We start from the raw sequence: 27,783 nt of genomic DNA, 5'->3' as shown, positions 1-27,783 counted from the left end.
ATTCTACTCAGATTTTGTACGACAGCCGATCATTTAAAAAGGATACAATGATTTCCATGATTCACTGAGGTGAGACACAACCAACGACATTAACAACGACGCGTTGTCTCAAAATGTTCCTCACACGCTCGTTAGTGCTTCCTCTGTCGCTCCTTGCTCTCTTCGAGTCGAGTGTAGTCGCTACAACCACGGTCACCATTCAGCCGAATGACAGTAAGATCCCTCAGATTCCTCTTCCTTCAATTAATTACCCGGATAACTAGGCAGATTTGATATAATATACTAACCAATGGGTTTATTAAACAGCACGTTCAACACTAACCCACTGCGGAGACTGCGACATAAACTACACCGTAGTCTCGGTCTCTTGGGAACCAACAGTCTCCACGATCCTAGCCTACGGCAATGCCAATTCCGTCGCATGGACTAAATCCATGTACTCCCAATACTTCGCCCAATACTCCCCACAATTAGTAGTTGACGGCAGTGTCGCCACAGACTGGAGGGTAGAAGATTTCACCGCAACTTGTTGTGATGATTCGTGGTATATTCGGTCAGGTGTTACGGCGGAATTTGAGACTCAGACGTCGACGGGGGCAGAATGTGAACCGACGGATGTTGTGTTTACGGGGAGAAGGGTAGGGACCGTGCAGCCTGCGGTTCCGACGGAGTTACCGTTTTTGGAACATGATTGTGAGGTTTCGACGACAATCATCAAAACAGTCTTGACGCAGATAACGATCGTTGCGGCTGGTGTGAACCCGCCGACGGGGACGACAGACGGTCAGAGGACTTGGTGGGACGAGGATTCCGACAAAGTCACTATTCTTCTTCCCCCAACTCCAACCCGTACGTTTCCCACTCGATCAATACAATATATATTAAGCATAATTACTAACACTATATGCATAGCATTCTTGACAATCTCCAGATGCCAATTCTTCGGTGCCAGCTCTTGCTCTTGGAGTGTAGGAACCATGAATTTGCGCTGGGAAGCATCAACAATCACAATCACAGGCGACGCAAGCGAGCTCTCATCTCTCGAATCCCAGCTATCAACATCCATCGAAGGCGAAGTAGATTGGGTAAACGCCACTGCTGGTTGGGAGGATACATTTGCGGAATCTGCGACTTGTTGTTCAGAATCTATCTGGCTAGACCGTACAGTCAAGATTGATTATGGTGGTTGGTGTCCAACAACGGTTCTGACGGGCTACAATACCATCCTACCGCTTAGTGTCGCATATCGATTCATTAATGGTACCGAGGCAGATTGTAATATTAATATTGGTGGGGGAATTGCATCTACGAAGACTGCTATTTATATCGAGAAGGTAACGGCGGACATTAGACCGGGATCTACTACTACACCACCAGCGACGAAGGAACCTGATACTATACCAACATCTACAACAAGCTCCGCCATAACCAAAGAAACAGAGGTCATCGACTCTACTTCTCGGACGACTCCTAGAACGACTCCAAGGACAACTCCACGTATAACTACTCCTCAACGTCCTACAACTACCTTTAGCAGACAAGCTCAACCAGTCGAGAGCCCCCAACCAGAGTCATCCCGCTCTTCCCGGTCACCAAATAGTCCACCCCCAAACCCCGTCAATCCACCCACAAGCAATCAGGGACCCATTAACACTCCTACTCAAGTTCCCAATACCCCACCCAATACTCAACCAAATAACCCGCCAAATACCGATCCAAATAATCCACCAAATACAAATAATCCACCAAAGACAAATAATCCACCAAAGACAAATAATCCACCAAATACAAATAATCCACCAAATACAAATAATCCACCAAATACAAATAATCCACCAAACAACCCTCCACAAGAACCCACGGGATCAAATAACCCACCCCAAAGCAGCCTTCCACCAAACGAAAATCCCGTCACACCTGTATTCCCAGGAGCTCCAACCCCAGAACCATCCCTCTCTACCATTTTCACCAGTATCCCCATCGTAATCACCACTACTGACGCCGCAGGAAGCCAAACCATCATTTCCACGTTCACAACTACCCCAATAAGCACCGCAATCAACATCATCACAACAGACGACTCAGGAAATACAATCACAACTCGCATCACATTTTCCAATCCAACCACCGCAGCACTCCCCGTCGATGGCGGTAGTACAACAGAAGAACCTGGTCCAGAATCTCAGACCCCCTTGGTACCGGGACCCGGTGTAACATCCAGAACAACGATCTTAACTTTAACCAGCGGTATCACTGTCGAAACGAAAACCAGTGTTATTGTCGAACCGACGTCTGGGTCGGAGACTACTCCGGTCACAGGGGAGGAACCCGGGCCGGAGACAGAAATCGGTTCACCTGAAGTAACTGGTGCACCTTCGAGCGCAGTTTCGTACAAGAGTCTGCCTTTATCCTTAGCCGCTGTAGTCGGCTTCTTAATATCTGTTTTGCATTCTTTCTAAAATTTGCTGCGGCATTTGCACTTGCATATTATCCATAGATCTACCATAGCATTTAATGTCGGAGTCGGTGTAATAGCTATTCTTTTGTGAACCGTCATATACGAATTATAAATTGATGATTGACGAACACATTAAAGATTACATCATATCGTCACACATATATAATCCAGGCTACTAAATGCCACTACCAATCTCTTCTAGAAGTACTAACCTACCATATAAATGCATAACATCCCTGTCAACTACAATAAACCAGCCCTTCTATACCTCCCAATCGAAATCGCAACTCAGCTCCCAGCCCCATAGCCAATCCGAACCCAAAGAACTCCATCCCAACGCAAAAAACATCCTTTAACCAAACACCAACCAACCCAACTCAACCCATGCATGGCGCAGCACATCTTCTGGCGACATCTGCAAGCCTCACATTATCCAAGGGTCGGGTGGATCCAAACACCGGTCTACCCGAGCTCAAGCTTGCACTTGCAAACATTCATATAGAGACAGCTGAGTTGGCGCACAAACATCTACAACTTTTTCGGTTATAAATTGGGACCCATCGCCTAAAATTCCTCGACTCCCTTCACCGTACTACTATTAACATCACCAAAGATGGCCGATAAGGACGATGTAGATGGTACCCGAAAGGGTCCTCGGAGTCTTGGGTTAACGGCTGTTCACAATTGTCGCGATGTTGGCGCTACTATCAACCATTACTTCGGAAAGAAGTATGCATAGACCCATTGTCACTCTCTCCCTTTAACTAATATAATTCCATACAAAATAGAATCATGAAAGAAGGCTTCCTCTTCCGTTCCGGACGTCTAGGTATGTCATCACCCCATATCTCAACTGGAATGCTATTAACATCCAATGTAGATCACGCGACCCCAGCAGACATGGAAATCCTCACCCTCAAAACCCACTTAACCACCATCCTCGACCTACGCACAAAAACCGAGCGCGACCGCGTCCCCACCAAAACGCCCTCCCAAAACGCCGTCGCCACTGTCTCCGGTGCCAAAATCTACCACATCCCCTACCTAAGCGATCAATACACAAAAAAGGCGCTATTAAGTCGGCTCCCCTGGTACCGTCTCATCCAAGTTCTCTTGTGCCATATACTAGGCTTCAGAACTACCGTTGTTTGGTTGATATCGACTCTTGTCATCGCACCACTGGGGTTGAAGAGAATAGCCTACGAATGTCTTCGGTGGTTAAAACCAGAGATTAAAGAGACGTTTACAATATTATCGGAGGAATCGAATTATCCAGCATTAATCCACTGTACACAAGGAAAAGACAGAACGGGGCTGGCAACTCTCCTCGTCCTACTAACCATTCTCGGTGAAGGGGATGAAGAAGTAAAAGCTATGGATCATGATTACATGTTATCAAACGACGGACTAAAAGCAGTCCGCGAGGAAATGTTAGCAGAAATGATACCGATGGGGTATACCGAAGAATCCGGATTCGCAGATGCAGAGGAAGGGTGGGTTGAAACCGTGGTTGGGTATATTGAAGAAGAAGGTGGTATTGAGAAGTACCTTACAAGCGCCAAAGTCACCGCAGAAGAAATCAGAAAGATACGAGAATGTCTACTCGTCAACCCTTCGTGACAATGTTTTCGAATACAGCCAAAAAATCTCGGCCGAGAGACTCCTGGGATCATGAGACTCCGTTGCATTTTCGCGACTGTCAACACAAACACCTCTCCACCTTTTGCTTCGAGACAACAGTGCAAAGGCGTAACGGGCATAAATTGCTATGATCATGTACTCATATATAACATAACCATGGTATTAAATAGATCATTCGCACACAAACAAAACTCGCAAACCGCAATGACAAACAACCGGCCCCAAATTAATTAAAAGAACCATCTTAAAGTGTAAATCTAAACTCCTCAGACCCCTCCAAAACCTTCTCACCCTTATCAGCCTTAGCATTAGCCCACTTGAAATACGCCATCAACCCCAAAGTATCAATAATAGTCAACGAAGCAGCCGTAAGCGCTGCATAAAGACCAGGTTTATAATGCGGCGCATCCTGCGGTCTAAAGACAAGCGCACCGGCAATACCACCGATAGCCGCCCAAATAACAATAGTAGCCGACGAAAGCGCTCTCTTCCATTGCCCACGGATGTTATTCGCCTGATATGCAAGAGCGATTGGAACATTTGCACTAGACCCGGCACAGCAGAAGAAGACACCCGTGTATTTGGAGGCGTTGGTGGGGGACCAGCCGATTAGTATGACTCCCATAATTTCGAGAAGACAGTTGAAGATGATAACTGGACCCCGGGTCTTATATCGATCGCCGACCCAGCCGGTTACGTAGAGCCAGATGAAAGTGAAGGCGTAAGGTGGGACGGTGAGTAAGAGGGATTCAGAGATCGAGAAACCCATCCCTAGATATACACATTAGTGACCCGCCCACGTTTTTCAAAAAGTCGGACTATGCACATACCTTGACGAAGAATAAGCGGCAAGAAGAACGCGAGAGCGTATGTGACGACAGCAGAAAGACCATAAAGAGCGCCAAGGAAGTAAATTTTGATATCCTTGCCACCACTAAGGAACCTGCGAACAGTGAACTCCTCGAGTTGGACGTCTCCACGATCTTCGTCGATGGTGCGGATGACGAAGTCGACTTCTTCCTTGTTAAGGAATTTGAAGGCTTCGTGGGCATCGGCGTCTGGGAATGGGATAATCAAGAAAAATGCTATTAGTGCAAGGGCGATGGTAATAACACCCTCCATGATGAAGATCCACCTCTATCAGAAAGTTAGAGTGTGTGTTAGTGGGAAGCTCTTGGATTGGAATCTTAGAAAAAGAGTCTCACCCAGCCAGCGAGGCCAGCAGTTCCGTCCATTTGCATCAGACCATATCCAAAGATACCCTAGAATACACAATATAATCAGAATTACCACATATCCAACTTTACCCGTGAATCAATAACTTACGGAGAAAGCCGACGCAATAGCCGCAAGCATATAAACGTAAGAGAATCGACGACCCATCTCATCTATCAATTGAAAAGTACCATTAGCACCCCCCAAAGCTCGTTTCAATGTGTGTCACAATTACTACTTACAACGAGTATACCATGTGCTCAACAAGTAAGCGACACCAGGGAAGAATCCACCCTCAAAGAGACCGAGCAAGATACGCAATCCCATAAGTTGATGCCAGTTCTTAACGAAACCCATTCCAATGACCGTAGCGCCCCAAAGCAGAGCAAGAGATCCTAGGAAATTTCGGGGTCCGAAGAAACGGATTAAGATAGTAGCGAATGGCTGGATGGCAGTGTATAAACCGAAGAACACAAGATTGGAAATCGACTATCAGTCAATGGGTTGTTAGTTTGCATTCTGTCGTTATTATACGACGCCTGTCAATGAGTATGAGGGTATCGAGTTTCTTACGTATCCATTGTTCGCAACATTCATGCCCAGGGCAGCATTCATCCCAGCAACCGATGCCGTTCCCATGTTGTTTCTATCAATAAGAGAGAAACAGTAGACAACGCCGAGGATAATGATGATACGGAAGTCAATCCGGCGGGTGATCCGCTTCTTCTGTGCTTCCGTATAGGAAACATGATCAGAACCTTTATCGCCAGCCTCTAGGTTCTCGGTATTCCCGACGGCAGGCTGCTTCTCATCGACGGACACCATGGTGAAGCTGATGGAATGGCAAAGCTGCGGAAGCCTTCCAAATTGTAAACTCTTATTACCGAAGTATCAAGAGAGATTAAGAGGAGATACTCGTTACCCGCTCAACGGCAGAAGGACGAGGGAAGATAATTAGGGACGAGGGAATAATCGAACGCCTGAGGAGCCATTGCGATATTTTGGGGGTCCTGGAGCCTTTGATATAGAGATCTCCAGCGCGCAGCTAGTCGACGAGGTCAAAGCATTTCTCAATCGCTTTATCGTCTGCCCACCCTCCCGTACGTATGCCCGTAAATCAGAACGATCGACCGGCAGGCCCATGCCACAGGGTCACAGCGAAACGATAACGAGAATGCAGTATAAGGTTTGCCCCATCGCCCCACCATACTATCCCGTCCTGGAAGAAAACGGCTCAGCAGTCTGCACGTGAATTATTCGCTCGATGCAGCTGCATACACATGAGCCCTTCGTCGCTAGAGTCTCGGCCTGCAGCAGTTGCAATTGAACATCCTGGTGGCGTTCGTAGTTGCCAGACGATGATTAGGGTTAATCCCCATTCGGCTAGCTCGGAATGAGGCTTCTGTGGAAGCTAGCAAGCCAGCTCTCCAGGGCCACCTTAGTCGAAGCTAGTGGGTGCAAAAGATTAGCATAGAGAATTGCCCTATTTTACCTCCCGTCATATGTAGTACAGGTCCCATATTACAAACCATTCCCAGCTCCATAGTCTAGCTCACTATAATTGTTTTTTTGATTCTCTTGGCATGTCAGCTAGGCTTGTTCTCGGAGCTTCAACATAGCCTACCTCAAAGTTCGAATTTGCCCTCATATTGCACCGATTCACAGCAAAAACTCCTCCGAATATAGTCTGTGGCCGACGCACGGTGGGGCATATTCATGTAGCAACGCCGCTAAGATAGGAATCAGACGTAACAAGTAACAATACGTACTTTTCATAACATTTGTCAATACAATCTGTGCTCAGTTCTCGGATAACCAGCCAGGGCTTCCATCGAATGGATTTGGTTTTAGTGGGTCTTGACTCTTAACAGAACTGATTTGAAGGTCGCTAACACGTGGGTCAGGTGGAGCTCGAGACATGAGTTCGAGATATGTACTCACCATCGATGCATCCTCAAACCACAATAGTCTCCAAGGAATCTTCTGTGCCTCAACTTCGTACGGATTATTGTCTGCATTCGTGCATGGTTTTGTTCATAAAATTCGACTTTTTAGTCTCTTGGTGCATCTGGAAAGCTCGAATTGGTTTTTTCCGGTGATTGGAATGCAGGGTTCCGAAACGCCATGCATATTTTTACTAACCTTGTTGCGGTAGATAAGCTCACAGGGAAGAAAAGGACAAGGTACTTTGGTGCTTGGCTTGATATGTGATATAACATTCGCACCGATGTTTCTCGAGAATTTTTTTCGTGATGCTAACCACATTACACGCCTAGACACAGGCCCTCTGGACCCATTGATCAGCACCTGCTGCAGGATGGTTTGCTATCATCACTTTGCCAGACCCACGCCGAACGTCACGCCGGTACACCAACCGGAAACCCGAACTGGAGAAGGGCTAGGATTGAAGGACGCCACTGGATTTTGTCTACTCCGTAAACGCGGGCTAGCCACTTTCATAGGGACCCCATTAACTCATATTGCGAAGATCTTATTACATGAGATTCGATACCAGATATCTCACCAGTATTAGAAAGTATAGTATCGACATATCAAACCCAACGTATGGAACCACTTCAGAGCTTCAGAACTTGTTAAAGCTCCGTCGATCAAAGGACCCACCCATGTCAGCATGCACATAAGTACATATAGAAGTACCGACTTCCGAGGTATATTCCCTCCACGGGTGCTTAAAAACGGTTATGTAAGAGGTTGCGAGCTCATGCATCCTTCGCGAGATCAATGCAATGCCAAAAGAGTTAGCGCGCGGCCGGCCGACAGTCCAAATAGCGAAAGTCTAGCAAAGTGAACAATTCAATTTCGATGTCCCAGAATATTCTCCTACATAGTAAAGCATCGATTGCTCGGTTGCGGGGTTAAGGAGCCGTTACCCGCCTGGGGATATTGGCAAGGACCTAAGGCAGGATGTGACCGTGTCACTGGATAAGCACGTGCGATTGATAGATTCAAATGCCACTAACTTCAATAGGATTTCGAGACGATGTATAGTCATCGTGCATGCGTATCCGACCCACTCTAAGCGAGTTGGGAGCCAGTGATTTCGATTTTCTGTTTAACGAATGGCCAGGAATGTATTAAATCCAACAAATGGCAACCAGAAGTGCGACTTTCCCATTGAATTCCCATTGATTATAAAACAAGAACGTAAATGAGACTGAGACAAGCGAAGCGATAGTGGTTTGGCATCTTGAAGGCGAAGGACTTGCAGATGTGTACATATCTGTCAGACCACTTTCTTGGGTCAATACGATTAAAATATGAAAATCCACAACTGCCAGCCTCCTGATTGACCTGGAGCCGGTTGGCTAGCCGAGCGAACAACGATAACGTTGATTCTCCAACGTTTGCTTGTTACAGATGTTCAGACTGCAACCCATTTCAAAACATAGTTTCTCTCGTAAACGGAAGTAATTTCAAGATTTTTAAAAACCTGGTATCAATCCCGACGTGCTTTAACGAAAAGCTTAATACCCATGCTTCTCAAGATCAGTGTCCAAAACTCAATCTACAAAGTTACCCTGTCTCATCTACCCTCTACGCCAGCAGCACGGATCCTCAGCTGGGCTGTCCATGGCCCCAGTCTACTAATAAATCCAAACTACTGGACAATGGATCATGACGCCACTCTATGGACGTGAACTAGCTCCCGTTCCCCACGGGGTATCGATTGTGCAAATTAGGAAGTCGAGACGAAGTTTTATAGCTAACGTCTACAAAGCGGGACGTCAGACACACGACAGATGATGTCGACGATCGAGACGAAGATATGTTAAAGCTGTTTAAATCTTGCGCCTAGGCGCCGCGGACCCATCGCATGATGGAGGTATTCACGTAATTTAATTTAGCTCAAGATATTCAAGATCTCATGAAAAGACAACTTTCGATATCTAAAGGCATATGACGTTGAATAAAATGCTTAGGTGCCTTTATTTCGCTTCTCGGTCCTGAATTTCCTGACACTAGATCATTAGCTTGGAGCTCGCTGGTTTCGTAATTCGACACCCGTCGGATATTCTGCCGATTTCATCAATCAAATTAGAACCAACCCGAGACATCAAGAATGAGACTAAATTTCAGTCCGCAGTGCCGAGAATCGACCGTTCCGATGATACGGATACAAGAGAGCAAAACATCGGGATCTTTAACCCTAAAACTAGCCTTCAATCTCCGAGCTAGTCATTTCACGAACACAACCACCCGAGGTATCAATGGAACCGGAATCTTCAAAGCCGAATGAAGAGGTTGGTACGAAAACTACGTCGCCTAAGAATTCGAGAGGCTTTCGATGGATCACGGAATCCTGGAAGGCCGTTACCTTTTAATTTCGCCACCGTTATCTCTAGAAAATTGATCCAGTATCATTGCATGCCTAAGTCTACCGGGATTCAGAATAGCGCCATCAAAGGCCCTCTAGATATCTGTTATTTTCAGAGCTTTCTTGGCCACTCAAGCGCTCGAATCCAACAATATTGGGCCCCTTCGCCTCCCCTCTCAGTCGTGCCGTTTATCCCTCAATGTTTCTACGAACGGCGCAGTAAGAATGGTGGCTGGAAAGGGTGTGAGCGAAGCCTGTGATAAACGAACTTGTTGATCGAGAGGAAGAAGGAGATGCTTTGGAAGGCATATCTACTTTTGCTGAGATCAACACACTCCGGCCGAATGCTCATATTTGATGCTTTTCTCACAATATCACCGTATATCTTAGACTAACGTCAACATTACAGTAACAATTCGCCACACGAGAATCTCAGCAATCGACTTCATAATGCCTTATACCAGACCGATCCTTGAAATGGTTGGGTATTACGGCGATCTACCCATCGTCTAGCCTGGTTATTCATCCTTCCTCCGGGTACAAGGAAACCCGGGATGCGAAAACAACAATCCATCGTGTCGAGTCGGTGCATACATGTGCACATCCTGCATTCTAGATGCCGATATCATTCGGCCAAAGCTCTAGATGGCAAATATCAAATGACAACCACCAGATCCACGAGGATGCCTTTAGAACTACGTCAACCTGTGAAAAGAGAACCGTCACTAGTCTCATTAAAACTGCAATCTAACTCAAGGTTTAAGTGATAACCCCTTTTTCTCGTATGACGGTAACGAAGCGTTACATAGGTACATACTGTGCGACACCAACATCGATCACCAAGGTCCAAGGTCATAACGTATATAGCGATGATATATATCATGATATCCGAATCTTTGAGTGCTATATCTGAAATAAAGATATCGAAAAGCCCGACAAGGCCGCCACATGGCGAGTGGTTTTAGCGAATAGATACCACTCGGTGTGTGCCTCTCAAAGTTTCTAGTCTAATCATGGTCGCGGTGAGTTGGCAGATCCTTAGATACGCATGAAAATTTCAGTCTAGCGATTCATGCGAAGGCTAGGCATATAAATCTCCTTATGAGATTACTCAAGCTTCAAGAATTATCGGACAGTCGGGAGATATATACCAAGCCGAGCCAAAATCCATGGAGCCATTCTTGTCATGTAACGGTTCCATGATAGCTAAATACGAAAGCTAATACTTAAAATTTTAAATATCCTTAGTCGCAGGAGTAGCATCAAAGCCGCTCCCATCGAGTTCGCGAAGGGCTCTTTCTAAATGGTCAGGCGGTATCCTCAGTTGGAAGGGCTTTACAATACCTTCAATTGATCAAGCCAGCCAATTGCAACCATAGATCCGCGAGTACTAGCTGCGAATCAACATTTCAAGCTCTAAAGCCTTTCTTACTCCTCATTAGGGAACACGGAGGGAAAGCTACTCGCAGACTCTTTAATTCGAAGCAATGCAACGGGAGCGACTTAGTCGTTTCCATCGGCGAGATTATAGGGTACCGAGTTGATTGATGTCTTCGGAGAAACCCCAGACCTTTTAATCAATCTCGGTGTCAAAAAAGATCTTCGAAATTTTTTATAGTATTAGAAGATTGCTCGGGCTTTCTGTCCTCGTCTTCTCAAAATCTCCAACTGACCCCAAAAGCCATCTTCGAAGCAGAGTGGAAATATTAGAAACAAGCGCAAGCTGTCGAAGATATCATTGCTCTGGCTGACGTTACTTTCTCCTTAGTTTGTTACCTTCTGCTGACGACTACTAGTCCTCTTCCAGGAAAAATGGATGTGCTACAATGTGCATTAGAAACCGGCCCAGAAATTTCAATTCTTGGGCATGTGTTCTACATGTCCAAGTGTGCACCCGTAGCTAACCACCGCCGACACCTTGGATTCAGCGTGGAGTGCTAGACATGTCGACAGAATAACCCACGTGGTACCAAATTTCTAGAAGTATCAATCGATCAGCGCTGCAGTCAGATCTCTACTATTAACTCCATGACATGCATGTGTTCTCAATATACACAATGAGCCTTGAAATCCATAGTAAAGAATTATTCCTCGCCGTCGAGCTCATTCCCGTCTATTAAATTCGCCCGACTCCTTAACGTATCAACCCGTCCACCATTCCACGTTCCACACTATCGCTCTAAGTAAACGTTCCTAATCCCCTGTCCGCCCGCGTAACCCTCTTCCCCATTCTCCGTACCTGAAAAGACCAAAAATGTTCAAGGTCTCCCCCGAAAATTCCATGCTTCTCAAAACATCTTACTCAGTTTAAAGCTCAACGCAACACTACTCTCCCAGCTGATCATATCAGGACGTCAATTCTTCATTGTAGTTATTAGATCCAACCGAACAAAGAACGAACGTTGGTAGAACAAAAACGGCGGGCCCTACCGGAATTTGCCTAGTCGAGTCTCTATCGTCCGGAGAATGTTCGCGGTCGGGGTATCATCGCTCGAGCACCAAAAATAGATCCACTACCGAACAGTCATTCGCCCGCCGTTCTAGACCTGCTGTATCTACCAGTCTGTAACTAGAATAGCTTCCTCAAAAAATCAAAGAAAAAAATTAAGTTTCACCTATGCGCGCAGAGCGCAGAAACTAGTTCGGTCCAGGCCCCTAAAAACTCCCACCAGGAAGTTCTCCTAATCCAGAATGTCCGTTCAGCCCCCAGCCCGATTTATCCTAACCGCAACGCTACACTCGAGCTCCCACACTGCACGTCATTAGTTCACCCTCTCGTTCAGGCCGAATCGAGAAACCCCAAAGAACGCATTAGGGGCCGAGCCTATCGGAAGGGCAGGTGGACATGCGCCTGCACAACTAAGCTTTTTCACTCCAAGAATACCGTTTTTGTCCAAGGAATACTACGTTATTGCATTGAGGAGGAACATTCTCCTGCAACGCCGGGCTGAAAGCCCGACGGTGAACTTTCCATACCGTCATGTGAACAAATGGAAATTACAAGGTCAAAAGTAGACTGAATTGACACTAGTGGGAAAAATGTACAAAGACAATAGACCAACCTTTCTACGACGCTCCTTTTTATATATATCATCCTGATACTCTAATTGCACTCGTTGTTCCAACAAAAACAACACATTCGTTCTTCAAAATGTATATCAAAGTCACAACCTTCCTCTCCCTCCTCGCCGCCGTCTCCGCCGCTCCAGCCTCCGATCTCGGAACCCGTGCCCTCCCAAAGGATACCGCCTTCGGCTTCCTCGCTCTCCACTCCGCCTCTCCAATCCACTACCAATCCCTTAACGCTGACAGCGGTAAAATCTGGATCGGAAAGAAAACCTCAACCTACTGCCCCCTCCCGCCAAACAATGTCCAAAGGGCAAAGTCACCTCCTTGCCCGGTTGATGAGAAATCGAAGACTAGCGGTCCGTGGAATGTGTTTGTTGATGTTAAGGGAAAGCTTAAGGATAAGGATGTCCCAACCGGGTGCAAGAAGGACTGCTTGGGGTTCACCCCCGCTGGTGGCCCAATCAAGGATGCCGTCTGGCAATACGCTTAAGCGATCTGCTTTCGAGTAGATTCGGCCGGGGTTTGGGTCGGAATAGGAGGATGGTAACACGGAAGAACGGGTTATAATATTGATGATGTCACGACAACATTTTAGCATTTTCTACGGAGCCTTAGCATAGTTATTAGCAATTAGGCGTTTGGAGCATGAAACATATATAGTAATGATAGCCATACATAAAAAAGTATACTTTTCATCTTCTGGTTATAACCTGAGTCGTAAATCTATTTATTTCATAGCGGAGAATACCCATCGTCTCTATTTAAATACCATGTAAATCACTTGGAACCAGGGAATTGGTCGGGTCCCTTCATGAAATCAGGAGTCTCCCCCCAACCCCCAACATTCGTTTCGGGGACCCCTGGTCTTCACTCTGGGGGCCCCTTTTCTAATTTTTCCAAGATGTTTTCCAAAATTATAATTTTTGATGGGATGGCCCACCTAACGCATATAGGATTGAAGAGGAAAACGGAGTTTTTATATAAATTTTATCGTGGAGAGGCCTTCGGAGTAGAAATTGGGGATCGGGTCCCGAAGGTCTATAGGAAACCCTGTAAGAAGTCTGTAAAGAAATCATACCGACTTATCAATTTAGCCTGTGGGCAAGTTTCCAAACCTGCTATATTGAATTCCGCGAGCAGTGGGAAGGTTCGCGGATACTTGTATGGAGAGACACATGATTATCTTCACGATCAAAATACGACTTTCATCGTAAAATCTATAGCGGAGGGGATTCCTGACCAATCCTTGTAAGGGACTCGGCCAATTACGTAATCTAGGATCGAGACGGGTGCTGCCAATTCTCTAGAACTAATCGCTGGCAAAGAACAAACTCGCCACGCACTATCGAAATGCCCTCATGTTATCCCCGAAGCATCCTTTAGAATAATTACATCCAAACACCCTTTCATCATGTCCAATCACAATCCCCGGGGCCGATACTATTCAACCTTCCTCCCCCTCCCCGCCTCAATCTTCTCCAACTTGACAGCCCAGAGCGCCGCACCCACAGTGTGAGTAAACGCAAAGACAATATTAACGATCGGAACCAGATTCAACAGCACACAAGCCAATCCAAACCTAGTTAACCACGATATTCCCCACAATCAGCATTCAAACCTATCAAGATACGATGGAGGGGGGCAAAACAAACCCAACATATCCCCCCTGATTCCTCTTCACCCAATCCTTCCTCTCCGTCTCCGAAAACCCCTTAAGTTGAAAATACCTAGCATGATGCGCCGGCCCCACATTTCGAGCTACACGATCCCCCAATATCAGCTCCCGCCACCGTTCACCAGTTCAGGGTACTAAAACTCACCATTCAAAACAAAAAAAACCATAGTCCCGACAACCGGTATAAAATTCAACGGCAGGAGCACAACATATCTTATCAAACTCTTCACTAACCCATCTCCAAACGGTTTCTTCAATCGTTTCCCCAATTTACTAATCGGATCGGAACTTCGCATGGGTCTGATCTCACGACCCGCCGCTACCAATGCCGTTTGATTTTGTTGAACCAAGACCTATCCATCCATGAATCATACTCCTTCTCATCTTTCGGGGAGTAGTGTATCGTACCGCATCAAAAACTTCAACAGCAGCATCATCAATCCACCACCACCTGCTAATCAACAATATCAACGTCGAACTCTCGGATAAAACCAACATAGCAGCGTTGACGAACGCGATCGGCCCGTCAACAAATGTTAGAATGGCGGCCTGTGGAAGATACGTGACTACAAACATCGTGATGATAACAACGATAGAGAGGAGGACTGTTGGTAGAACCTTGCGCCAGAGAGGCTGTTGAAGGGAAGGGTATCGAAGGAAGTGGTATATTCCCTACGTAGGTAATGAGTATCTGTAGTCCGCCGGATGTGATTCCGAGAGATCAATGGAATAATACCCGAATGGGGAACAGATATGAACCCGAATTTGCTGCATCTTTTGAGATATCGATAGCCTGCTGGGCTTCTTCCCGGACAAGGGATTTGATTTTCTCTGGAGTGGACATTTTTGCGGTATTGTTGCTGCCGTTGCGGTGTAGTATGAATATATGAATGGGATGATATCGACGGAGTGGCAATAAAAGAGCATTGAAAATGTGCGTTTATGATGTCATTTCGCCGACATCATCTGCCAACGCATTTCCCTGTCTTAAACAGAGCCGCATGTCAGATCTGTCGATATTATGCTCTAACACTCCTGAAGCTTCGGGTGACCAAGAAGCGCGTGTGAAAACCCAGACGATTATAAAGTCGAGGTATATACTCGGAAGAACGGATCTATACCTAGCTGATAGTTCTGCTGTTTCAAACAGAACAAGAACATTTTTGCATGCCCATATACGGTCATATACTGTTGTATGGCAAACATGACCTCAAGCGAATAAACAATATACGTATACGGCCCGCCAAAATCCTCCAAACCTTATCGCCAATACTAACCCGACATAAGAAAGCACCTAGAATCGATTCGTCGAATTACGATTCAGAGTCATCACCGAGGTTCTACGTAGACACGAAGACCTCGCCCCCGGAGTTATCAACCCCAACATTGGAGTTAACAACCGGACTTCGGAGATACAACAATTCAAGACTCACTTTGCTAATTGGAACAAAACCCGATCACTAGGTTTAAGCTTGATAGCCTCGAAAAGCTTGTTCGTTCCAGAATCTTGAGTCAACGGTACAAATATCTCAAGTTAATCAACGGTACATGCGGCAGTAGTATAAACCCCGGATGGGGCATTCGGCACGTGAGATAACGACCGATGGCACCATCGATCCATTGAAGCCTCACGATGATAAATACAACATGTTCGGATAAATCGGCATCAGATGTACAGGTACCATCTGCTGGACCATGTGTGACTCACGGGTCGACTTGGAAATGTTCGATCCTTCCAGCACACGCGGAACAGTTGAATTGGAACCACGATGTCGGGATCCATATACAAAAAGTATATGCGCAAGTAGATCACAGCTTCATAATATCCAACCGAGACAATTGAAGCCATAACCGACATTCTCAAACCATCGCCAGCCTTTCGCAGTACTGAGAAATAGATTCGATTCAAATAAAGTTCGGCCATCACATTCGGTGGAGACGAAACGTCTGTCATTGGCCGGGGAAAACCCGTCCCGTAAACCAAGGTAGCCAGATCGGGCTTAACCTTTCAGCCTCCAAGCTTCTTTCCAAGCTTTACCGAGGGCCAAGTCCTATATGCAAGGTCCGATTTCATATCCCGTCGATGCTACGTATCGCACCATCTCACAAAAAGCGATAAGGGCTCATCGAAATCCCATTTGATATTAATGCTGCTGTAGGTTCTTCCAGACCTCGGTGCAAACCGATAGCTCCATGGCGAGGAAACGGTTTCTGTATGGTGAATCCCATAATCGAATCCCGCAAGTAGTGACAACGGTCGAAATCTCAGACGGCCCTAGCCACGCAATGGAACGGTCACCCTTGGTACTCGACAACCAACAGCCCTGCCGATATCCGAATACGAACAATATACGAACCAATTCAGCTTAGTATGTTGACGCACAGCACCGGATAGACTTAAGCTTTTAGGCCTTGTCGAATTGTCTTCGAAAAACCGTTCTGCATCGGAGGGTCGGCGCATGATATCGGCGGGTTAAAAAGTTGTTTCCTCCATGATTTAGTAATCGCACATACACATACGTACAAGCTTGCGACTGGTCTCCACCTTCCCTATTTAAAAATAAAAAACATAAAAAATATCGGCACTTACTTTCTCCGTGTCTGCTATAGTATTCTTGCCCTCCCCGTTCAAAAATTCCCCAGAGTATCTTCGAAGTTGCTGAGGGAATCGAATAAACGTCGACCCGGACCTCCAAGAAACGAATGCGAAAGTTCAGCCTCGGCCCGGCCCAAACAGGATAGCTAGCGCACTGCAGCTACGCGAAACGAACAAAGAAACAACGGGCAGCTTTCGCTCGCCCAAACCCCATTCACCGTGGCTTCCTCGCAACCTCCCAGGCCAAACCACAATCCGGCCGAAAATGAACCCTCCGATATCCTCACCGACGAGAAAGTCGGACGGTCATTCTCAGACATCGATGCAATCGCCGTCGAAAAGCAAATCGAAGCCGAACCTCTAGGTTCCAAACTCGCGGCCGAAAAAACAAGATCAACCGTAGCATCCACGATCGTAGAACCTCAAGATGAGAAGGATCTCAGGAAATCGAAGCCGTGGTATAGGCGGAACCCTCTCAAATCGAGGGTACCCCCTCCGGTACCTGATGTTCGGGTTACTTCGCCAGAGAAGGACGCGAACTTTCTCTCCAAGCTGTCCTTCTGGTGGATCAATGAACTGATGATCGTAAGTAACCAATTCGATCTTATAAACCTATAGCCATGGTTATGTATAAGGGACTTCGCTGATATAATGTAATATAGGTCGGCTACAACCGCCCCCTAGAACTAAACGACATCCCCGTCCTAGCCCCGGAACGCCGAGTAGAAGCATCGGTCGCCAAAATCAAAGAAGAATTCAAAAAACGTGCCGCGCGGGGTGACAAATACCCTCTATTCATGTCCCTAAACCACGTCTTCCGTCATACATACTGGACCGCCGGTCTGTGCCGAATAACGGCCGACCTTCTATTGATCCTCACACCGCAAATGCTGCGTTACCTCATTACCTTCGTCCAAAATGCATACTTTCGGCGTCCCGAGCCTCTCGGGAGGGGTATCGGTCTAGCGATCGGACTGGTGGTAATGCAATGGAGTGCCAGTATCTGTATAAACCAATTCCTGTACAGAGGAATGTTAACCGGCGGAATGGCTCGAGCATCCTTGATCAGCATGATATACGAAAAAAGCACCACAATTTCCTCCCGCGCAAGGGCAGTGGGTAGACTAGCCGGCACCGACGACTCACGAGAACTCACCGCCGAAGAAAAGAAAATGCTGGAAAAGGAAGAGAAAAACAGACTGAAGCGGGCTAAAGGAGGTGCGCTATTAGACGCCGTGCCCGGGTATCCGAATGGAAAAATCGTCAATCTCATGGGAACGGATACATATCGTGTCGACCAGGCGTCTTCCTGGAGTCACATGATGTGGACTGCACCCATCCAGATAGCCGTTTGTGTAGCGCTCCTTATTATCAACCTCGGGGTTTCGGCTCTAGCCGGTCTGGGGCTACTTTTCGTCCTTGTTCCTTTCCTCATGAAGGCTATCTCCACGATCGCTAAGAAAAGAAAAGCCATGAACCATATCACGGATAAGCGGGTCAGCCTGATGCAGGAAATCCTCCAGGGTGTTAGATTCGTTAAGCTGTTCGGTTGGGAGGAGAGTTTCTTGAAAGAACTAGGAACCTTGCGGCGTCGAGAGGTCCGATCTATCCAGTTCTTGTTGGCTATCAGAAGTGCAATTAATGCTGTGTCTATGGTGAGTGCAATCTTTTCTATCTACGTGACGCGAATTAGAAGTTCCAGTACTGATGCCAGGTCATATAGTCTCTCCCGGTCTTCGCCTCCATCCTTGCATTCGTCACTTACTCGCTCCTCCACCCCGCCCTAAACCCCGCCACGATCTTTGCATCAATCACCCTCTTCAATACCCTTCGCCTTCCACTAAACTTCCTACCCGTCGTCATCGCAGAATGCATTGACGCCTTCCTCTCATTACAAAGAATCCAAACCTACCTCCTCCAAGAAGACGAACCTGAACAGCGGACCATAGATCTCGACCAAAAGGAAGCCTTCATCCTCAAAGATGCGTCTTTTACCTGGGAAACCACCCCTCCCGTCAAAAAGGAAGAAATCGGCAGAGACGGAAAAAGGATCAAAAAGGACAAATCGAAAGTCACGTCCGAAAAGCCTGCCGTTCAAACCGACGAAAACTTATCCAAAGAAAAAGAACCCCACCCCTTCTCAATCCAAAACATCAATCTCAACATCTCAAAGACCGAACTCCTTGCCATCGTCGGTACCGTCGGTTCTGGAAAATCCTCGTTGCTAGCAGCCCTCGCAGGTGACATGCGAAAAACGAATGGGACCATCACCCAAGGCGCTAGCATGGCATACTGTCCCCAATCAGCATGGATCCAAAACACCACCGTCCGAGAAAACATCCTCTTCGGCCGTCCGTTCGACCCTGTTTGGTACGAACAGGTCATCGAAGCATGCGCTCTAAAACCAGACTTTGAACTATTCCCCAACGGAGATATGACAGAGATCGGGGAACGTGGTATCACCGTCAGTGGCGGACAGAAACAGCGGATGAATATTGCCCGAGCTATCTACCACAACTCGGATATCATCCTCCTCGACGACCCCCTCAGCGCTGTTGACGCCCACGTCGGACGTCATATGTTCAATGAAGCAATCGGTGGTTTGCTAAAAGACAAATGCCGCATCCTCGCAACCCACCAACTTCACGTCCTCAATAGATGTGACAGGATCGTCCTAATGGTCGACGGCAAAGTCAGCGCAGTCGGGTCATTCGATGAACTCATGGCTACAAACGAAGATTTCAAGCAAATGCTTTCGATGACAGCTGCTGAGGAAGCTCCGGAGAAGAAGGCCGAAGAAAACCAGGAGATCGGTGCACCCGAAGAAAAGAAGAAGCCCAAAAAGAAGAAAGCGCAGGGTCTCATGCAACAAGAAGAAAGGGCGTCGAAGGGTGTCGGGTGGGGTGTTTACTATGCATATATCAAAGCAAGCGGATCGTTCATTGTTGCGCCTATTGTCATTTTCTTCCTCTTCTTATCTCAGACAGCCAATATCCTTAGCACTATATGGCTATCATGGTGGACGAGCGGTAGATACCACTTTTCGAAAGGATCTTATATCGCAGGATACGTCGGTCTCGGTGTCGCCCAGGCAGTATTCATGTTCATCTTCGCATTAACACTCACCATGGCCGGTACCGAATCCAGTAAGAACTTGATGAAGAAGGCTATGAGAAGAGTATTACGAGCTCCAATGTGCGTAACTTTCTCACCTAAAACCTATGTACATGATCTAACCGGTACTTAACGCAGGTCCTTCTTCGACACCACACCTCTCGGCCGTATCGTCAACCGATTCTCCAAGGACGTCGACGTCATGGACAACAACCTCACCGACGCAATGAGGATGTACTTCTTCACCCTCGCCGCCATATTATGCACCTTCGTCATGATAATCGTCTACTTTCCCTGGGTATGTACCGCCCCCCCGAAACCCAAAACCAATCCCACTAACTTCCTAAAATAGTTCGCGATCGCCCTCGTCCCCCTCGGCATATTCTTCTTCTGGGCCGCAGGCTTCTACCGCGCCTCCGCCCGCGAAGTGAAACGCCACGAAGCAGTCCTCCGCTCCGACGTCTTCGCCCGGTTCGGCGAAGCCCTGAACGGTACAGCCACAATCCGCGCCTACGGCTTACAAAGTCAATTCAAAACCGCGGTAAACGACGCAATCAACCAAATGAACTCCGCATACTTCATCACCTTTGCAAACCAAAGATGGCTTGGCATGAGAGTTGATATCGTTTCCACCGGCCTGGTTCTCACCACTGTTATTCTCGTTGTAGCAACCCGATACAGTACAAACCCTTCGACTTCGGGCCTGGTGTTAAGTTATATCCTTGGAGTCTACGGGATTATTCAATTTATGGTCAGACAGCTAGCCGAAGTCGAAAACGCTATGAATTCCACCGAAAGAATCCATTACTACGGTACTCAATTACCAGAGGAATCGCCCCTCCGAACTTCGGTCACGCCATCACCAACTTGGCCAGAAAAAGGTGAAATCATCTTCGACAACGTAAAGATGCGATATCGCGATGGACTCCCACTAGCCCTCCACGGTCTAAACCTCCACGTTCAAGGCGGAGAAAGGATAGGTATAGTCGGTAGGACAGGTGCCGGAAAATCCAGCATCATGAGCACTCTGTTCCGTCTCGTCGAACTCGCCGAGGGCTCTATTACAATAGACGGAGTAGACATCAGCAAAATCGGGTTGCAAGATCTGAGAAGCAAATTAAGCATCATCCCGCAGGACCCCACACTATTCCAAGGCACCGTTCGAAGCAACCTCGACCCCTTCGAAGAACACACAGATCTAGAACTCTGGGATGCATTAAGACAAAGTTATCTAATCCTCCCCGAGGACCAACAGCTAGACGCCTCCACAAAAACCTCCTCAACAGACCAATTAAGCACGCCCCCCGAAGACACCGGCATCACCACCCCACCCACCGACGCCCCCCTCCAACAACAACAACAAAAGAAAAAAGAAAGAATAACCCTCGACACCCCCGTCATCGAAGAAGGTCTGAACTTCTCGCTAGGGCAACGTCAACTAATGGCACTAGCACGAGCCCTCGTCCGCAACAGCCGTATCATCATCTGCGATGAAGCAACAAGTAGCGTAGACGAAGAGACGGATCGAAAGATTCAGAAGACAATGGCTGAGGGGTTTGGAGCCAGTACGGTGTTGTGTATTGCGCATAGATTGAGGACTATTATTACGTACGATAGGGTTGTGGTGTTGGATCAGGGGAGGATCGTGGAGGTTGATACGCCGGTGAGGTTGTGGGAGAGCGAGGGGGTGTTCAGGGGGATGTGTGATAGGAGTAAGATTCGGAGAGAGGATTTTGATGGAGATTATTGAGATATCTCGGGAGTAGTATATATTCTTCTAGCTAATTTTATGTGATACCTTACTAGTAATTATACATACATAGCAAGTCAATACCGATGAATTCGAATTCTGATAAAATAGATAGGTATCTACCGAGGGAGTCTTCAAAAGTGCGGTTGCGTGTAGAGCCAGACGACAATCTACCACTTAGGCCTTCCCACATACCCCTTCCTCAACACGACATCAATCCAGACCTCCGCAACATCCTATACCTTCCCACGATCAATCTATTTCATACCTCATGCATCGTCAGCACCTCTCACAAACCACCCTAGCTCCTTCGTAAAGCATATGTATACCGTACCATTGAAGTCCATAGATACCTCCTTAACCACCCGTCATCAACAATGGTAAGTCTCCGCATCCGTAGAAGCAACCCCCACCCCATCAACCACTATCACCTCCTCCATCGCACCCTAATCTCACACACTAACCCCATGCCGTAGCCGAAATTCAACCCCTCAACCGCCAAACTCCTCCTCGTCGAAGCCTTCTTCTCCACACCCCCAATAACCCCACACTCAATCAAAGACCTCGAAAAATCCCTCCCCACGGCCGCAGGAATCTCAAGCATGCAAGTAAGAGATTACTTGGCCGCCCTCGTCGACGATAACAAAATCCGAGTCGAAAAAATCGGCAGTGGGAATTGGTATTGGTGTTTTAAGGGTGATGAGAAAAGACAGATGGAGAATGAGGTTAAGGGGTTGGAGAAGGAGGTTAGGGGGTTGGAGGGGAGGGTGGGGGAAGTAAAGCAGGAGATTGAGGGGGAGGAAGAGAAGAATTGGGGGGGTGGAGAGGAGAAGGTGGGTATATATATATATATATCGGAAATCAGTTCCTGGATATAGGTACCTGATCACTGACACGATCTGATATCCACAGGCTAAACGAGCAAAGATGATGAAAGACCTCCAAACCCTCTCGAAAGAAAAGGCAGAACTAGAGAAAGAACTAGCCCTCTACGCCGACAACGACCCTGCTCATATCGACCGCCTCCGAGAACTATTACTGCTATTGAAGACCGCAGCTAACGAACATACCAGTTAGTCTACATATTGACCAAGCTTGTTGGCATTTTATCCAAACCGCTGACCAGCATGCATGATAAATTACAGACAACATCTACTCAATAGACAGCTATCTCAAGGGAACGGCCGGAATGATATCTTCCGACATCGCAGCCTTCAAAGCCAGCTTGGGGATTCCAGAGGAGCTCGAGGAGGTCGAATAGTCAGTCTAACACTGACCTCAACCTTCTCCCTTCCATCAACATCACTCCCATCACATCGAGAAATCCTACAAAGCCTAACGCAAAACTCAACCATCTTGACAAAAAAGGTGCACACCGGGAACCGCTAAATCCCCACGTCTTGCTCCTTCCAATATGAATTCAATTGGGAGATTAACTAGTTAAACCCCGAGCTCTCAAGGGCTCATGATCAAATCACAAAAACACACCTATAACAAAAGAAAAGAACGAGAAGAAAAAATCATATATACACAAAAAGAACAAGCTTTTCTGCTTTAGTTAAGCTCCCACGACAAGATTCTTTTTTCCCAAAAATCAAAATCTTAGAGTACCGATATGATATATAACGCCAGATGCTAAAACAGGACTCACAAAGGTAAAAAATAAAAATAAAAATTACATCTTTCGTAGAAATATACGGGTAAATCGACGTGTGTTCTTATTTCCCCGCCGCCAAAACAAAATAAAAGATATATGAAGCCCTTTGGAAAATCGCCAAACTCGAAGGAAACCTGTGCCCCACGCCGTGTAAATTCAAATCGCTGTGGCATAAAACCGGAGGGTAAGGGAAAAATCGCTGCCAAGGTAACCCTGGTGGAGAAAACCCAGAAAATGATAAAATCCAAAATATGATGCTGGGAAAATGAGTGAGCAGAGAGCTCTTCATCGAATATAACGAGGAAGCCCATTAGGATCACTTTCATCCTCACCAACAATATCAGGTGCTGAAGGCCCAGCAATCTCTGGAGCCGAAACAGGCGGCGCACTGGCTTCATTCAGTAGCCGCTGCCTCTCCAATTCTCTTTTATCTTCCTGTGGCTGCGATACAGATCGCGGTGTAGCACTATCCGGCCTCTCATAAGCCGGTGCAGCAGCACCGTGAGCGCTCGATTCGGGTACAAAGTATAAATCCCCCCGGTCGTATGGGAGAAGCGGGGGTGCGGAAGCCTCGTTACTCGGTCCAGAAATCGGTGGAGCCGATGGTAGTAGCTGCTCCTCCGCCATCCTCGCGAGTGCCTTTTCGTCGCCTGCTGTTGGGAGGGTCGGTGGTATCATCGGAGGTGGTTGAATCGGGGGTGGTGGCGTGGTGCTCGAGTTCGAGGGCGAAGACCGTGTGCTGTTTTGATATTCGGGCGCCTCTAAAAAGTTCATGACTTGTGCTACCGTCTGATCCCTCTCAGCGTCCCTCTCCGTCCTCGACTCTTCAGAATGTGTTTCCCCGGAAGACGCATGTGAAGGCGCAGAAGTAGGAGCAGCAGGTGTTTCTTTCGATTTCTCGTCCCTTCTCCTCCGCTTTTTCCCAGCATCGATTGTTCCAACAACAACTTCGAAAGTGCAACTGATAACTCCTTTCTCTCGCCGGATGCGATCGGTTTCCATGATTCCCTCTGTTTGTATCCGTTTTAAATCCTCACCGGTACTGCCATCCATGATGACATCGCCCATTCCATTGCGGCTAGCCAGCTTCCCTCCAAGATCAACCACAACTTCAACAAAATAGGTAAATTCGAGTACGCCTTGCGGAACTTTGGAAATCGTAGGGAAAGCATCTCCCGGAATGCGTACGCTAGTTTTGATAACGGTCGTTAGGCTTCTTGGGTCGACAATTAGCGCTGTAATCGATTGGCCAAGATCTTTGCGAAAGGTAGAGACGCATGATTTCGAGAACGAGAGGGAGGATGCAGTGAGAACTTTGTCGGCAGGAGGTAATGTGTCGAGTCTGCATTGCCGCGATAATGTTGCTATGACACCAGACATAGATTTCAGCGGTCGGTTGTGTGATACTGTGATTCGGATAGGTATTGATTCGCCAGGTAAACATGCGGGCCTCAAAAGCTCAATCGTCGCCATGGGATGGGGCTGTGCAGAAACGGTCGGGGAGGGCGGTAATGAGGGTGTGTTGTTGGAGGGGTTTTTGGGAAGAGAGGGAGAAAGGGGCGGGGATGGATTCGGCGGTTGATGCAATGTTTGGATATAGGTTGTGGAGTCGTTCGAAGAACCCGAAGATTTCAGTCGGCGAAGCGGCCGCTGGGGTTCTATCGATATCGTCAGCGGTTTTGGAGGGCTGAACATTGAAACGTCGATGTTTTCAGAGAATTTTATTTCCGCTGTGCACGTTGAGACTGTGTGGATCGTCGTCGGTCGGGTAAGGGTTGCAGTTAGTAGATATGTGATGGCTCCTCTCTCGAACTACGGAATTGCAAAATGTCATGTCAGTAGGGAGCCCCCCAGGCAGAAGTTGAAGGTGGACGCAGGAAACATACATCCAGACTATTGATTCCGCCTTTGCTAGGGAATTCGATCACGAAGCCAACTTCTAACCCTCCAGCACCCAACCGTCCTTCGCCAACGATAACCTGTTCTTCTTCGAAAAGAACCACACCCCGACCGCTATGTCTCCCTTCTATTGTCGTCCCCCGACTTCTGCATCCTCTTATCATCTTACTATCCCGGTATGTAACATCTTTGACAACATCTTCCCCCCACTTGTGGCCCCTTCGGTCGTGGGGATATACCATAACGCTGCCCCCTAACGTCAGTGTGAGATGTGTTATTCGAGTCGCGCGAGATGTTGTGAGAATGATTGATCCAGTGATGTGCTCCCCCGGTTTATACCGCCGATGTGGGTAGTCGAGTTTGATGTAGAAGTCATTGATAGCGCGACGAGAAGGTTTCAGTTGTGATAATGTAGATGGGGTGGTGGTGGTGGTGGGGCCAGGTGTCTGCGTGGGCGACGATGGCGACCGAGGAGAACTAGAAGAGCTGCGTATCCGAGAGATTAGAGAGTTTAGTCGACCGCTGCCCAGTGTCGACATGGTGCGGAATTATATCGGGCCACTGGTATTGTGGATAAGTTGGAACCGGCGTCAGGTGAACTTCTCCCGCAACGATCCCACGAAGGGAGTCGCGCGTCCAGGAAACCACTGCGATCAGTGGATGTAGTTTTTTGTTAAGGAGCGTACGTATTCCAGTGTCTTAGGGAGATTGCCCAAGCCTCTTGAAAAGGCGTCAATCGGTCGCTAGATCTTGGATGCTGTGCTGCAGGTTTCCGCCAGTCGCTTGGGTCTGCGGGAAAGTAAGTTGGATTTTTGCTAACGACAGAGATAACGACAGGATACTGACAGCTGTGATCCCGCCTGCTCATGTACGTAAGGATAATGGTCGGGGGATGAACGATCGAAGGAATGGCCAACAGGAAATAAACAAATTACGGAAAGCTTAGCCAGAAATAAGCCTTCGAAATGCTGTCGAAGTATGGGCGACTCTGGCTTGGAAACCGACCAGGGTGCAGATGACTTGGAAGAACTTTTCAGCGATTGCAGCTGATGACAGATCGGACAGAGAGCTAAAGGGCTGGGCAGGGAACAGGCAACAGAAATGATGTCCGCAGGCTCTTTTCTCCGTTCAGACACAACGGGGTAAGGCAACTGCCGTGTAGCAATTATTTTGCGACTTGGTCCGGGCAAAACAAAGAGGCCGTGACTTTCCTTTGCGGTCCACCAAACCTGGTTTAAATCCCAAGCAGAGAAGCAGACAGCGAAACTTTTCTGAGTGGTCACGCTGCTGTCTCAACAATAGCCGAATAGTTTCCCTTCCGGATAAGTTCAAAATGTGGTGTTATTACCCCCCCCTTTTCAAAGCCACAAAACCAGCGGGCAAAGAAAACCAACTTTGTGCCGAAGGATAAGAGAAGGCGTGGTGATTGCGGTACTGCCGAAAGATAGTGCGTATGATAAGGCGATCTCATCCAAGTGGGAACAAGGCTCCGGCTGATAAAGAGCAGAAGATCGGTGGTCAAGATGGCTTTCTTAGTAACTTGTTTGTTTTGAGAACCCGAATGCTTCGATCTGATTTGCCTCCCTTTCCCTCGGGAACTCTGGGCTGCGTAAGCCTTTTCGGGTTCCTTGGATGCCGGCTTTGCTATATCTTGGCCGGTTTGGCGGCTGTAGCCAAATGCCAAAAAACTTAAGCAGCACCGTCGCTTCGAGGTGTCAGCCCTGGGTATAGCTGACCCGGAAGATTCTGTGAATGTTTGACGGGGTCAGAGAAGTCCGTCAGTTGAAAGGAAAATCTTATTCAGATTTCCTTACACTCTGTATCTAGAAATCAAACGATGTGAGTTGGGTGCTGAAGGTTTCGCACAACAGAAGCAACAGAACAGTCTGGGAAGTGCAGTGGAATTGAAGGCTAACAAAACAGACAACTTCAAGCTCCAGAGCTTTCATAGCAGCCAAATCTCAGCTTTTGATACCTGTCTGTCTCTCGAGCATGCATGCAGGGAGGAGACAGCTCAAGCCCACCTCTGCTAGTAAATTTGGGGAAGGAATGAAGCAACGACAAAAACTAAGAGGGGTTGCTCGGACGGCAAGCTAATGTTTCCTGCAACTGACCTTTTTTTTTTTTTTTTTTTAATTGGGGCAGGTAAAGTCTGTAGGCAGGACGATTTCGCAGTGTGAGGAGACGCTTCAAATTTAAGTTTGTGCGGAGCTCGAGATCTCGAGTCCGGAGAAAAGCTTCAAAAGTTTTCCCGTCCTCGGATGCAAGAGAAAAGATGTCAAGAAAGCTTATATGCCGTGTTTCGCGTGTGTGACTGTGGATGTTGGCCTTGGTAGACCAAGAAGTTATCGAAAATTGAGGAGCAGACGTCCT

The 27,783-nt window shown here is 47.4% G+C and overlaps 8 protein-coding genes across 8 annotated transcripts; 5 read left to right on the top strand and 3 right to left on the bottom strand.

Moving 5' to 3' along the window:
• Positions 1–113: 113 nt before the first annotated feature.
• Positions 114–2,459, top strand: DFL_007998 (uncharacterized protein; the record flags this gene model as incomplete). The annotated part of the gene is made up of 3 exons (XM_067637666.1): positions 114–213; positions 307–849; positions 913–2,459. The coding sequence occupies 3 exons, from the start codon at positions 114–116 to the stop codon at positions 2,457–2,459; spliced, it is 2,190 nt and encodes a 729-aa protein (XP_067489161.1).
• A 612-nt stretch (positions 2,460–3,071) lies between these two features.
• DFL_007997 (uncharacterized protein) lies at positions 3,072–4,078 on the top strand (the record flags this gene model as incomplete). Its single annotated transcript, XM_067637665.1, has 3 exons — positions 3,072–3,187; positions 3,247–3,287; positions 3,339–4,078. 3 exons carry the CDS (start codon positions 3,072–3,074, stop codon positions 4,076–4,078), a joined length of 897 nt encoding a protein of 298 aa, XP_067489160.1.
• A 265-nt stretch (positions 4,079–4,343) lies between these two features.
• Positions 4,344–6,139, bottom strand: DFL_007996 (uncharacterized protein; the record flags this gene model as incomplete). Its single annotated transcript, XM_067637664.1, has 6 exons — positions 4,344–4,870; positions 4,930–5,236; positions 5,305–5,361; positions 5,426–5,487; positions 5,557–5,803; positions 5,888–6,139. The coding sequence occupies 6 exons, from the start codon at positions 6,137–6,139 to the stop codon at positions 4,344–4,346; spliced, it is 1,452 nt and encodes a 483-aa protein (XP_067489159.1).
• A 6,662-nt stretch (positions 6,140–12,801) lies between these two features.
• DFL_007995 (uncharacterized protein) lies at positions 12,802–13,209 on the top strand (the record flags this gene model as incomplete). The annotated part of the gene is made up of 1 exon (XM_067637663.1): positions 12,802–13,209. One exon carries the CDS (start codon positions 12,802–12,804, stop codon positions 13,207–13,209), a length of 408 nt encoding a protein of 135 aa, XP_067489158.1.
• Positions 13,210–14,159: 950 nt separating this feature from the next.
• On the bottom strand, positions 14,160–15,238 carry DFL_007994 (uncharacterized protein; the record flags this gene model as incomplete). Its single annotated transcript, XM_067637662.1, has 5 exons — positions 14,160–14,298; positions 14,372–14,477; positions 14,540–14,747; positions 14,803–15,066; positions 15,131–15,238. 5 exons carry the CDS (start codon positions 15,236–15,238, stop codon positions 14,160–14,162), a joined length of 825 nt encoding a protein of 274 aa, XP_067489157.1.
• Positions 15,239–16,680: 1,442 nt separating this feature from the next.
• Positions 16,681–21,854, top strand: DFL_007993 (uncharacterized protein; the record flags this gene model as incomplete). The annotated part of the gene is made up of 6 exons (XM_067637661.1): positions 16,681–16,698; positions 17,183–17,575; positions 17,653–18,645; positions 18,714–20,185; positions 20,243–20,402; positions 20,457–21,854. The coding sequence occupies 6 exons, from the start codon at positions 16,681–16,683 to the stop codon at positions 21,852–21,854; spliced, it is 4,434 nt and encodes a 1,477-aa protein (XP_067489156.1).
• Positions 21,855–22,231: 377 nt separating this feature from the next.
• On the top strand, positions 22,232–23,115 carry DFL_007992 (uncharacterized protein; the record flags this gene model as incomplete). Its single annotated transcript, XM_067637660.1, has 4 exons — positions 22,232–22,234; positions 22,331–22,687; positions 22,767–22,926; positions 23,000–23,115. The coding sequence occupies 4 exons, from the start codon at positions 22,232–22,234 to the stop codon at positions 23,113–23,115; spliced, it is 636 nt and encodes a 211-aa protein (XP_067489155.1).
• A 681-nt stretch (positions 23,116–23,796) lies between these two features.
• DFL_007991 (uncharacterized protein) lies at positions 23,797–26,278 on the bottom strand (the record flags this gene model as incomplete). Its single annotated transcript, XM_067637659.1, has 4 exons — positions 23,797–25,323; positions 25,398–25,896; positions 26,097–26,199; positions 26,257–26,278. The coding sequence occupies 4 exons, from the start codon at positions 26,276–26,278 to the stop codon at positions 23,797–23,799; spliced, it is 2,151 nt and encodes a 716-aa protein (XP_067489154.1).
• Between the last annotated feature and the right edge of the window lie 1,505 nt (positions 26,279–27,783).

The sequence above is a fragment of the Arthrobotrys flagrans genome (assembly GCF_004000055.1).
Source record: "Arthrobotrys flagrans strain CBS H-5679 chromosome Unknown unitig_8, whole genome shotgun sequence".
NCBI classification, from domain to species: Eukaryota; Fungi; Ascomycota; class Orbiliomycetes; order Orbiliales; family Orbiliaceae; genus Arthrobotrys; species Arthrobotrys flagrans.
Note: the sequence above shows the minus strand (reverse complement) of the source record. Positions and strands in the feature narration are given on the sequence as shown.